Source organism: Hermetia illucens, chromosome 5, assembly GCF_905115235.1.
Source record: "Hermetia illucens chromosome 5, iHerIll2.2.curated.20191125, whole genome shotgun sequence".
Lineage (NCBI taxonomy): Eukaryota > Metazoa > Arthropoda > Insecta > Diptera > Stratiomyidae > Hermetia > Hermetia illucens.
The window spans coordinates 98,128,805-98,142,695 of record NC_051853.1 but is presented as its reverse complement, the minus strand read 5'-3'; the positions used below and the strand labels follow the sequence as shown (position 1 = coordinate 98,142,695).

General features: G+C 40.2%; 1 protein-coding gene across 13 annotated transcripts in view; it reads right to left on the bottom strand.

Moving 5' to 3' along the window:
• Positions 1-13,891, bottom strand: part of LOC119657187 (ubiquitin carboxyl-terminal hydrolase Usp2) — a 60,829-nt gene that overhangs the window by 14,213 nt on the left and 32,725 nt on the right. For 6 of the 13 annotated variants that reach the window (XM_038063978.1, XM_038063977.1, XM_038063982.1 and 3 more), the window contains 7 exons: positions 10,236-13,756; positions 8,735-8,912; positions 8,196-8,339; positions 7,920-8,133; positions 7,535-7,857; positions 7,295-7,444; positions 7,158-7,236 (listed from right to left, as the gene is read on the bottom strand). In XM_038063978.1, the coding sequence (XP_037919906.1) occupies positions 7,158-7,236; positions 7,295-7,444; positions 7,535-7,857; positions 7,920-8,133; positions 8,196-8,339; positions 8,735-8,912; positions 10,236-13,388 (4,241 nt within the window). In that variant the 5' untranslated portion in view covers positions 13,389-13,756. Of the gene's footprint in view, positions 1-7,157; positions 7,237-7,294; positions 7,445-7,534; positions 7,858-7,919; positions 8,134-8,195; positions 8,340-8,396; positions 8,521-8,734; positions 8,913-10,235; positions 13,757-13,891 lie in introns of those variants that run through there. The other 7 variants (XM_038063983.1, XM_038063985.1, XM_038063984.1 and 4 more) reach the window with 7 other exon arrangements.

Below are 13,891 nucleotides of genomic sequence, written 5' to 3'. Positions count from 1 at the left end.
TTAAGAAGGCCTGTATAGCCTTCTATGCCTGTAAGAGAACCTTTGCCAAGAAATGGGGTCTCCGGCCGAGGATGGTTCTCTGGATGTACACCGCTGTAGTGCGTCCGATCCTGACGTACGGAGCTATTGTATGGTGGCAGTCTTTGAAGAAGAAATACAATAGAACGAAGCTTAATAGGATTCAAAGAACCGCGTGTGCAGGTGCTACGGGGGCTCTGCAGTCTTGCCCGGCAGATGCTCTCAATGTACACTCCTGCATCTCCTCCCCCTTGACCTCCACATCAAATATGTTGCAGCGTGCAGTGCCGTCAGACTACGTGAGTCCGGATGCTGGGCAGCGAAGTCCTACGGCCACAGCAACATTCTAGATGAAATACCTCGAGAAATCTGGGCATCCCCCACGGACTATGTCACACGCAAGCTGAACTTCACGAGAAACTTTGCTGTGGACCTTCCAACCAGGGCAAAGTGGAAGACCGGCGGCGTGTTGCAAGACTATGACACGGTATTCTTTACGGACGGATCAAAGATGGCCTATGGAGTCGGCGCGGGGGTTTTCTTGAATACACACGGTGTATCCAAGTCGTATGGTCTCCCAGGTTTCACCAGTGTATTCCAGGCGGAAGTACTGGCGATATTGGAAGTCTGTCGATGGCTGGAGCGTGATTCGAGCTCCAAGCGTAACATAGCCATTCTGACCGACAGCCAAGCGGCCATTAAGGCCTTGTACTCAACGTCGACATCTTCCCGGTTGGTGGGGCAGTGCAGAGACACGCTCAACCATCTGGGCGGCACGCTCAAGATCACTCTCCTCTGGGTTCCCGGGCATAGGAACATAGAGGGGAATGAGCGGGCTGACGGATTGGCCAGGCAAAGCCCTGCTCTTGGCAGTCCCTCGGGGAACACAGTCAGTGTTCCGCTGGCGGCTGTCGGGGGCCGAGTCTACTCGCACTACCTAGCAGCCGCGGGCCTGAGATGGCGAAGGCTTACAAGCTGTGCCAAATCAAGGAGAATTTGGCCCGCTTATAACATAGCCCGATCACGAGAGCTCCTGTGCCAGACGCGCGCAAATGCATTCAAGATTACGGCGGTCTGCACGGGGCGCTGGCCCATAGGGACCATGCCGCTAGGCTCGGCTTACCCTACAACTCGCATTGCCGAAGCTGCGGAGAAGGAAGGGAAACCCTCATGCACTTTCTCTGCGATTGCCCGGCTCTGGCTCGAGTCAAGCTGCGGACACTGGGTAAACCATTCTTTGGGGACCTCAGTGAGATTTCTAGTTACAGGGTCGGAGAGCTGCTTTCTTCGTGAATGCTACGGGCTGGCTCTGAAGATCCGAGCCAGCTGGACTCCGCTTCCCTGTCCCTATAACAACAGTCACGGTCTTAGGAGTTTGTGGCATCAAAACGGCGAACCAAAGCGCTAATTGGGCTCCTCGGAGCGGCCACTGATACCTACCTACCTACCATGCTTTTATTAATTTTATTTGTGCAGATATCGGAACCGGACATATTTTGAGGCCTAGATTTCGTAGAGGTGCACCACTGTGTTTTTTTTTTCAGAGTTTTCGGTTGGATAGGTTCTGAGAACGAGACCTGTTACACTTTTTGGGGGTCATATTTTTGAGCCCTCCTCCCCTATGTTTCATCCGATATCAAATATGGACCCAGTTTAGAAAAGTACTAATTGAGCACTTTCATGGCTACATTTTATGAATTTCGTCGTTTCGTTTCTTTTTATACAAAATTTTTATACTTAAAGTTGCTATTAATCTATCAACAATAATTCCTGAGCTAATTATTGGTTCGAAAGTAATTCAAAATCAAATTACTTCGAACACTTCATTTAGTATATTTTCCCATGAGGCACGTGCTTTCAAATATTAAATTTCATCCGTGTGCATATGCATTACTCATATCCTTATGCACACATTTCGTTCGAGCCAGAAATGGCATTTCTTTACCCTGGCGTTTTTTGAATATGTTTTTAGGTCGTGTGAATTTACCCTATGTCGACTTCAAGTACCTTGGAATGGTATCTGCGATTGTTTTGTTTACTCGATTATGTAATTTATTAGTTTAATGATGACGTGGGTTGCAATGCATTTTTTGATTCATTGATAGCTTACAGTGCATGGGAGTATTATTGTGAAAGGTTATAGTACATTACACTACAAGCTCTATCGATACCTATTCCTAAGAAAAGTTATTCTGCCGACCCCAAAGATAGAGGCTCATGTCTCTTCTATCCAATATTGGAAAGACTTTCGAACGCATCCTACTGATCCAACTCAACAGGCACTATTCTTCTATCATTCCACTAAATCGAAAACCTCAGGTCCGCTGAACAGCCAATCCGTTATGTGGAAAACTACATTTTCAATCACCTGGAGAACAGACAATGCGCTGTGATCTCCGTCTTAGACATTGAAAAGCCACCCTTATTTCGAACAATTGTAGATTTCCTCTTCAATAGAACTTGTCACGTAGCCAACGGTAGCCTAGGCTTCACCACGGCCGACCGCTCCCCCGATGACAGTGGCCTTCTCGTGTCGGCAGGGATCCTCATTGCGGACAATACCATCTTGTATGCGAGCGGGCCCAGGCCCTCCTTAGCCGCTCTCTCTCGCAAATATTTGACCAATACGATCATAGCATATTTCAACCGGTGGGCCGTCACCGTTAGTTCCCGTAAGTCTGAAGCTATTTCCTACAGAAACCTCAGCGAAAAGTGCCGCAGACGCACAGGGCTAAAAAGGAAAAACCTATAGCTACACATTTCCAATCACACTCTCACATCAAAATCAAATCTTAAATACCTGGGAATCTTTCTGAATAACAAACTTAAATGCGATCCCCATGTTAGATCGTCTATAGCCAAAGCTTCTAAGGGCTCAGCAACCTTAAAAAAGCTCCTTCTGTTCCCTGCTACTAAAACCTTCGTATACAAAACCCGAATTCGACCAATTCTGACCTGTGATTTCCCAGCATGGGCTACCATGTCCCCCAATGTAGCTGAAGCTTTTCAATGCTTCGAAAGGAAGGCCGAAACTAAAATTCCATAAAAATTTTCCCCTCTATGTCCTTTCTGGGCGTTGTCCCATAATCTCGCGTTAGAATGAAGAAGTGGCAACCCTAATTCACTGATAAAAAATCTTGCTACACAACACCTCGTTGGGCGAGCGGAGTAATTTTCCTCTCAACCATCACGCTTCCCCTCCTTTTATCAAAGCTATTTCACAGAGGCCAATGCTCGGCAGTCAATCCTCGCGCAGGTGTTGTTCATCTATTTCATTTTATTTTGCTTAGTCTAGATTAAGGTAGTCCTAGTAGCAAGTTTGCCGACTTCACTTAGCTGGTATATTATGAGATTTCTTTGAATTAAGGCCACTTCTTCCATCAGCTAGACTGCCCAATCCGCGTTTCCTTGATCTCTCAATTTTCTATATTTCCTCCAGTTTTTGGCCCTTGTCCTTGCAAACGCCCAAATCGAATAAAAGGTAGCTCTTTCTTGGATGCTATTACCAATAAGAAAGGACTGCGTTTTGCTCTAATCACGCCTCGCTCAATCCCGTGCACCAGTGTCTAAAACCCCCATCTTCTCGTGTACCAGTACGGAGTACTGTTTTGTTTTGTGTATTCTTAGGTTTATTAAGCATGTCACTGCTCATCTGACATATCATAAGCAATTACATTCACCACATTTCTACTATATATCATGTCACCGGGGTGTTTTCTTAGGTTAGCGTTACATACTTTTTTTAGCCACGCTTGCACTCTCAGTGTATTATGTATATATTTTGTATCCCACAATTTTCTTTGCTCAATAAATAAATCTGAATCTGTTGTTATTGCTGCGGGTGACAATTGTGCGACGGAGACAAGTAGAAGTAACCTGATCGAGAAAATTATTTGAAGAGTCAAGTAAGATGAGCATGCAAAACGAAAATTTTAAACGCGGTTTCAGAATAAGTTTACAGAATAAGAAAATGTTTAAATTTCTAGTATCAAATTACTACATATGGAGATGTGCATCCACACCCACTTTTCTTTAGAGGAGCTTAATTTTAACCGTAAAAAACAAATAAAAACGTTGGAAATAGAGGCGAAGGTAATGCATTTACACGCCAGTACCGTCTAGCGTGTGATGTAACAAAAGAAATTTGTGTACTTCGCTGATCAGAGAGCTGAAGGTGTTGCAAATAATGATTTCAATACTGTATAATACTCTTCAGTAGGCAACTGGAAGTCTTCCGACCGTTTGGTCAAGGAGGCTAACGGTTAGCTCCTCCCCCATGATGACGATTAGTTTTAGACACGAAAAGAACATTTCACCATGGGTTTGTGATGAAATGGCTAGCCACCGAAACATCGTGTTGGCCACCCTTTAAAGCTCCTTCAAATTTCTGCAGGGCTGCTACTTATTCGTAAGCTTGAAAAATCCGAGATATTCCCCAGGTAGTGGAAGGAGATAATTCTTAAGATTCCGAAAAACCTATCTTTATTACGGTAATTTCAGGGGTATTTGCGTTACCACAAAATGGCAACCTACGATGAAACAATCCATCACTTATAAAGAACCTCGTCCGCATCCGAAGATTTTTCAAAGAAAAGCATCACATTATGAACATTGCCAAGAAAAACGAGTGGGGTAGACCATTGTCAAAGAGAAATCAAAAACTTAATGAAAATGATAAAAAGTACTCGACATGTGGAAGTAACGTTGAAACGAATATGGAGACTAACTATCTCTGAAGCGAATATAGAGACAGTTAAGTGACGATTTCCTAGAAAATTCAGCGCAAATTATGGCGAAAAGGTGTGCAGTTATTATTCGTAGCGAAGGAGACATTGCGTTAATATAATTGCGAAAAAACTTTCTTATGTTACTTTAATAAAATGCACAATTCAAAATAATTCATTCTTGTGGTTTTCTATAAAACAAAACCTTATTGAAATCTGTCACTCACATTTACTCCGAAACGACTGAACCTATTGTCACGAAAATCGGAGAGAATGTGTGATTTGCGAATCCCTGCACATACAGTAAATAGCGCAAGAATGACCAAACAAGGAATAGAAGTTTTACCAACAAGTCAGCAGGAAGAAGCGTTATACACCTCGAACCTCATCCTGCTGAGATAAAAAGGGAAAATCTAATATTCAAACTCATGGGCATATCGAAGCGATAAATTAAATACTTTGAAGAACTGCTCAACAACCGTCGGCTATGTACTGATGAAAGGAGTAAGTTGCTCCCGAAATATATATACATAATAAAATAAAATTGTAGTTTGGAGTAAGCTACTGGTTTATCAATTTTAGACTTAACTACAAATAGAAGACAATATCTAACCTCTTAGAAACGCACCAATATTTCTGCTTTGCAAGAAGCCTGAAGGTGTGGTGCCAATAGCTGCGAATGCGATGAAATTCATCATAAACTTATCCACTTTGAGAGCTTACGCACTCAATATGGAGTCTCTGAGGGTTTCCGTGACGCTATTAAAAATATCGAATGATTTGATGACCCGTTGATGAAGCTAACTATTATCATAACTAATTGTACGATTCATTTTTTCATTGCACACGCGCCACGGACAGACCGATCCGATGCCCAGGAAGACGCCTTCTGGCCGGCGACTGTATCGAATTGCGAATGATCTTAATGTGGGTAAAAAGGCGGACAACAACGGACGCCAGGAGGGAACAAGGTTTGGGACATGCAACGAGGGTAGCGAACGTATTGTTGACTAACGACACTAATGACATTGCATTTCTCAATATGTGGTTTATTGAAATTTCCACATTTGATAGTGGAAACAGTAAAACGCAAACCGATTATATTCCTATAAGATGCCGTCAATGATAGCTAACCGTTTCTTATGGAATTATTGCACCTCAACTTCGGTCGTTGATTGCTGTCTTGCGGATCAAGCCACATTTGAATTAACATGAGGTAGTGATGATAGTAATTTCGTGAGAAAAGAAGAAATGATCTCAATTACGCCACCGTCGACCATTACGAACGTCGTAGAAACGGGGAGTCAAACTAAAAATATGATCCACAAAGCGGCCTATGCAAAAATTGGGGTCACCAAGTCTCATCAGTCGAGTTATTTGGTTTTGGAATGACGATGTTTGAATGAATATTCGTGAGAAGAAACGCCCCCATCTTAAGTTTCTCGTCGATTGGCAAATTTATAAGGCTTCTAATCGGGAAGACACGAAAGCAATCGCCTTTTCTTAAGCGGAATGTTTACGATAAATTGGACTTTCGGGATGATGATGATTCTTCTATCGGATCCACATTAAAAGCTGACACCAACTCACACAAGATATCGAACATTTCTATTGCGTTAAAGACAAGAACGGTACTTTGCTTACCGACCGACGAGCCACGCCGACAGATGGTGGGAATACTTTGAGTAGATTTTAACGGAAGAATTTGCTCATCCACGACTTTTGCAAGAATTACCAAAACTTATATTTAGAGCAAATTCAGCTGTCAGTGCCGAAATAACAGATGAGGCAATCAAACGAATGCACCAGAACCTGGCGACATTGCAACTGAGCTCTGGGGAGCGCCGAGCTGCAACCCAAAACTTTTGCTTAGTAAGTTTTTCAATCGCATTATTGAGAAAACTAGAATACCATTTGACTGGCAGGAAAGCACGGCCATTTCAATATGGAAATAGAAAGTCCGTCCCACAGAAGGCTTAAATTACTATGAAGATTTTTAAACGCGTTGATAATCGCATTCGCAAAATCGTACAAATAAACAAACCAAATCAACCTAGGACATCCTAGCGTTGCACCCATCGTGAAAAAATGTTGGACAGGCTCCGATGGTATGGATACTTTATAGGCTAGATGGTTCTCTACTCTACCTAAATCATGCTTATGATCGAGAAACATAGCGCAATTGATTAAGACGGGCCGAGCCCGCTACTGAACAGTACAAAAGCTACAGATGAAAGAGAAGTAATGCGTTTTTAGCCTGGTTGCTAATTTTCGGATTTTTAGAGGCGCAAGGGCATATGTTAGCCTAATTTCTCCTAAAATCTTCTCACCCCTAATATACCAATGAACATACTTATTCAATTTAAAATCATATTTCACAAATTTAATATTCAAAATGGCAAAATAATTACTTACACATTATCATTGAACTCGTGCCATTTCTTCGTGACAGGATGTTTACAAAGTGCAACATAGTGTCCTCCAGCCGTCGAGCCTGAAAATATGGATGAAATCTGTTAGTGAATATAAAGTAATCTGTGTTTACGACTAACCCATATGATTCGCAATTCCGTATAGTGAATATGTAGCAGAAACATTTGTATTCGATGCATATGGCGCCATATTCAGTTCGCGTTCGCCTGTCGGAAATTCAACCACATTTGATAGTTTGCTCCAACGAGTTTCTGAAAATCGCTTTAAATCTGATATAGGATAATTTGTGGTTAAGGAAACCCACTATTTCCATTTACTCAAATATAAAACTATTTTAAAATTTTCAATCAAAAGGATACGTATAGCCAAATATTTTGGAAATCGCTGTATTGTAAAGCTTTTAGTACATTTCCGCCGCGCTTGACACTTTGAGCAGGTTGGCATCTCATCACCATCCAGAATTTCCTCACGGATGAATAAATCCAAACAGGCGTCTAACTTGCAACGTGATGACGATGGAAGTGAAACACTTAAATCCCAGAATGGATCGAAGGTAACACTTGTATTACCACACGTTGTACATTTCAATGTACTTTTCAACTGACCAACGAATAGATCTCTTATGACAGAATTTTCAACTTTACAGTACCATTCCCAGGTGAGGTCAGCCTTTTTATTGTCACTATCAAGAATAATATGAATTAGTCCAAAATCCTTCCCTACTTTTTAAAACGAGAAGTGTACCTAAGACTGTCGTCGATTTTCAATTGCTCCCCTTTTACACCTGCGTTTAGTGCGCAATGTAATGAATCCAAAAAGAACCTTAAGAATTCCTGTGCATCTTGCTGGTTGTAGCCACTATACATTCGATGTTTCGATGAAAAAGCACTTTTTAATTCCAGAGGGGTTACGCTTCGCACGTTGGGTGACCACATTTCACGAATTAATTTTGCAAATTCTAAATTTTGAGAAAATCATCAGAAAACATTAGTTTTAGAACATTTAATAACTTCTTTTTACCAAGCAATATTTGTTGGTCCTTTGAAGACGACTTGATCCCCACTTGAGATTTGAGGAATTTCGTTAATTCACGGGTGTGGCTTAAACATTGAATGACAGAGTTCATATAACATGTATTCCCTATGTTTCGGAGACCGCATAGTCCTGAGAAAAATAAAGAAATGTTAGCAGAACAAAACGATCAGAAAACATTAAGGTGACCTGCTTGATAATGTTGCATTGAATCATTTCTGCACAATGGGAAAGCGCTTAAATCTGTTTACTAGAATTTAAAGGTCGAAATGACAGTCAGACTTTGAGCGACAGGAGATGTCTATGAATACTCGGCCTTCTTATCTTTTATGACGTGATTTAAGTATAGGCAAAAAATCGACCAAAATTAAGAAAGCATCAACACTAATCAATTCCATTTCATTATGATTATAGCTTAAAATAGCTAAATGCCAACCAGTTAACAAGGAATATATATTGGAATGGCAGCCGATCAGCTTTCCCTTCTGCAAAACCTCGCATAATATCAGTTACGCAATTGTACTTACCCTCGGCGGCTGTCCTGTCATATGAATTAGATGAGTTCAGCGATGATTTACTTGTCGAAGGATCTTCCGTATCATAACTTCGTCCAGCAGCAAGAGCTGATGACCGTCCTTCGCGATCATAGTAGCGTGATGGGGTCGGTGACGCTGGAAGGGCACTTCGTATTGAGGCATTACGAACCTGTAGAAACGCAACACGAAGAGTGGATAAATACTTCCCTTGCTGAAGTTAGTATGCGTTTAGTATGTAGAGAGAGAAATAATCCCCTTCGTGTTCAAAAAATGCGGCAACAATTTAAGCGCTTGGGGTGATTGGCAAATCTTCACATAAAAACAAATCATTTTTAATTAAATGAACAAGAAAGTGATTTTATTATAAACGCAGTCCAATGGCTTAAATTCAATTATATACACAATGAAACAAAAAGTTCGAACCGCAAGGAAAGAATTTCGAATTTGAAATATGGTGCGGGGAATATCTTAAAAAAATAGATATTGTCGAAGAGGAATTCGCTACATTCTCAAGTAAGCAATTTGCTTGTATGGAAATTAAATAAATCCTTTTTTATCATATGTAACAAAAACGGGGTGAAATCAAAAACAAAATAGGTTACAACGCCCTCACCCACTTCATCTGAAAGCAGTGATGTATTCCAACCCCATCATCACTAAATTTGTAACAATATTAGCAAAATATATGCTAGTAGCCGTCGAAGCTTGGATGAAGACCTCTGCCAAAAAGTCAAAACAGTTGAGGACTGAGTGGGAACTTAATTTTTTTTTCTGCTAATATCAACCATGAGAAAAGTTAGGATTCTAGACAATATAAATGCGAACGGCTACCAACATTTGAATTGGTAGGGATGTTCAGATTCGTTACAAAAAAGTTTCGGACTGACTTTGTTGCCTTTATGTAATTAAAAACCAATGCCTATGTGAGCCAATGTGTGGAATAATTCAATAACTCTTTATCTTTCAAACATAAATTTTTCCATAGATGTTAAACCATGGTGGTCGTTTAATTAAGCTTCTAAGCTCTTTTCCAGTTTTCTGCTTTGTGTTCAAAAATTAAAACCGAAAGGATGGTGCCAAATCAACGCGTTTACGCAACTTCTCTGGCTAATGTCGACTATGCAGACCTTCCCATTGGATAATATTCGATGTTAAAGTAAATCAATTATTGTGATGGCAACTCAGAGGAAAAACTACGGCAAACTGTACATTATTGTCAATCATTCAAAGCATTACAAGTTAAAGAAAAACAAACAAAAAACTCACAGCAACAAATCTGATAAGCAAACAGCTAAGTAAGAGTGAAAAGATTTATCGCGATGGATCCGCCACAGCCATACACTACGTAAATATATAAATGAAGATTTATCACTATTTACTATCAAGAAAAATCTTCCTCTCAGTTTTGACACTTTTTACGTGATGAGCTGTACACTATATAAGCTCTATGACGAGATAAAAGGATAAGGCTGTATGCTTGGAAGAAACTTACACTTTCATCATTATCACATATCTTATTGGACAAACTTTGTTCATCTAGATCGGTTGATGTTGCTAGGGTTGTACTGGGTTGCGCTTGCGATGATGACGTAAGATTCGATATCGTCGATTTTTGCTGCGGTAATATCGCTTTTGACGACGGTGATGATGTTGATAAGGAATCGTTTGAATTCTGCAGAATACTATTACTTGTAGTTAGTGCACCTCTTCGTCGTAAGATCTGCGGTGAACCAGATGGAGTTGATTCGTGGCTTACTGTTCCGTTCTGCTGTTGGTGAATCATTACTACTGGGGATTTTGAAATGGCCGTAACTGTTGTTGATGTTGCGTACGTTTTTACAGGTGTTGTGGTTGTAGAAGATGGAGACGACGATGAAGATGACGATGATGAGATTAACTCCATGTTTTTGTGGAACCCACTTCTAAGATTACTGTTTAGGTTCGATGGTAATCGTTTGAAATCATTTAAGGTATTGTATTTACTGGTAACGTTTTTGCTAGTATCACTATTATACATTAGGTCACGATGTTTAGAAGTAAGCGGCAATGTCGATATTTTACTGCTTGTGATATAGTTTATGTCCTTCCGCTCGGATAGAGTCCTCGACGGCGACGAGTAGATGCTTTTGGTAACATCTGCCGACGAAGTGGACGTAGTTGACTTCTTTTGGCTTTGGTAGTTGTGGTGATAACTATGGCCATGATGCTGCTGCCGTTCCGAATCATCACTATCAATGTACTTGATATCGTCGAGATCCGGCCCACCGCCGTTTTGTAAACAATTCATGTTGTTATTTGAAGGTGTCCGTGGCAGTTGCTGCAACTGTTTGCTATTTGTTGTCTTATGCACTAGAGGTTTTATTAGGTTTTTTTCATATTTGCTAGTTACCTTCTCCGCTCCATTACATATAAGGTTATTATTATTACCGCCGTTCAAAAGCTGATTGTTGTTATCAAATGATTGCTCCTCATTTGATTTAGCAACTTGAGATCGGGCTAATTCACATTCGGTTTTTAGGAAATTTGGTTCACGATAGGTTAAGCCAATAAATTTGCTATTGATCCCGCTTTTAACAGAGCCTGTTCCATTTGCTGCATTTACGTTGTTTACTTTCGTGGTTCCCACGGGTTGCAGTTTATTCTTGCAAAATTCCAAATGGGCATCTAGGGCATTGCTTTTGCTATTTTTCAAATAATTTCTGGTTTTGTCGGCAACTGATTCAGTTGTTAACTCCGGTGACGATGATTTAGAGGTAGGTGGGGCGGAATTGTTAATCGTAATTACCGTTGAAATTCCTTTCTTGTTATAAGAGCTGTTATTTAGAGTACTATTGTTATTGTTGTTGTTACTGTTATCATTCGCCTCCGCATACAAACTTGTCATACTTTTATCATCAATCGATTTGTTACTTAAAAATTGCTTGGATGTCGGCTTAAGATTTGACTTGGCTGCTTTCAGAATAGCATTTGCATTGTTCGTCGATGAATATTTATCGCTAGAATCATTAGATACTACTTTCTTTTGACTAGAACTAGAAACTGTGATGGTAGCAGTTGATGTGGCGGTTGTTGTTGCTGATGATGATAATATGGATGGAGTTATTGTTTTATTTGTTGCGGATGCGATCGTACTACTGCTAAAGGTCGTCGTCGTAGAAGCAGGAGTGGTGGCGATGCTAGGATTGCTTTTTTGGAATTTTTTGTATAGAATTTGGTTTGTGGCCGAATTGTCATTCACCGAATTTATCGCCGAATTCGATGAGAGTGATGAAATTGTCTTTTGCTGTTCGAATTGTACAGTTGTAGCGGTCTTAATCACGTTATTATTGTTGCTGTGTTTACTACTAGTTTTATTATCGTGCTCACTAGGATTGTTAGTAACAATATTAACGACACTACTATTGATGGAAGGCTTAAGGCTACTTGTTGAGTTTGTAGTGTGTGTTTTATCGATTGTACGTGAGTTTGAACCGTTGAAACTGTTATTAGATACTGTACTCAAATTCAAATCTGCAACCAAATTGTGTGATGGTGTTGTTGAACTGTTGCTTATTCTTAAATAATTTTTATTAATGTAAGCTGAGGAAGCGTTAGCATTGGAGTTATTGCTGATCACAACAACACTACCAGTAGCAAATTTCGAATAGTTATTGGTATTAGTAGTAGCAGTAGTAGATACAGCACACAATCTTTTTACCTTGCTAATATCCTTTGCGGATGTTGGTGATGATGTTTGGTGTGATGAAGATGGTGGTGATGATGATTTTATATTTAGATTTTGTAAATCGTTTTCGTTTTGGTTTTGTTGTCTATGCTGCTTACTCTCTCTGGTTGTTTGTAGCAACTGATGTACATTACTACTACTATTACTTAAACCTTTATCGTTATTACTGTTTTTATTTGATGACGATGTTGCTTCAGAAAGTGATCTGGAACGTGATAATTCACACTTTGGTATATAATGCGCGGGACTGTATTTCTCATATAATTCCAAACCAGATGTGGCTACTTGGCGTGCTAATGATGATGATGATAATGATGATGATATTTTACTTTTTGGTTGATCGTTTAGTTCGCTTGTATCGTTATTATTGATGCAATTGCTATTCGGATCACTTTTTGAAGTAACTCTCGTTAGACTATTGTCCCGGGACCGAGCTGAATCCGATGAGGTTCTCTGATGTCTTATGGACGGTGAGGATGCGCCGATTGGTGGCTTTGATTGTAATGCTTTGGATCGACTTGTATTTACTGTATTACTGTTATATTGAGTTTTTCCTGTCGCAAGCTTTAATGTGTCTCTATCTGAACTTGCACGTAAAAATCTATTACTACTTACTCCAAATCGACTGGTTGCTGTTGTATCATTATTTCCACCAGTTAAATATGAACTGGTTCGGTATATCGACGGCGAGCTCGATAAGTTTGATCGATACGACGCTCGTAAATATGACGATGAATATCCTCCAGATGAATACCCGGAACTGCCTAAACTGTTGCTTCGATAACTTGAAGTGTGATAGCTGCTCGGAGAACCGTAATTCGATGACTTTGCCAAACTACTTGTCGTGCCACCAATCGAGGGCGGTAAATATGAACTACTGCTGACAGTTGTTGAATATCTTGTGGGCGAAATTACAGGCATATTATATTTCTACGAGTTAGTTTTGTATCGAATCTTTCCGTTTTCGTGCCGTTCTCTTCCAAAAGTCAACACGCCAATTTTCCCTCGCAGTTTCGATTGGGAACTTCCGTTAAATTCAGTGGGCGAATGTGAATCAAACGGAAAATCTTCCTGTATTGACGCAGTAGTAGTAGTAGTAGTAGCAGATAGAAAGTTCAATCTAATTTGGAATTTAGTGATGGAATTTATGGGATGATCGGATTCTTCGTGTAAGGGATTCTTTATTGGATAGCCCCGCTGACTGTTGGTATAGATGTTATGTAAAAAAGTCCTTTTCGATGCTGTTCCAACTAAAATATTGTGATTCGAAGATGGTGTGGTATTGAAATCTGCAACGGCAATGAAAGCAAAATCTTGTTACAATAATGGTTTGGAATGCAATTGCGCTGTAATCGTTCTCCAGCTACTCAACGAAAAGTTACAGGAGGATAATTTCGAAAGGTAGTTTAGTGAGGTCCTCAACG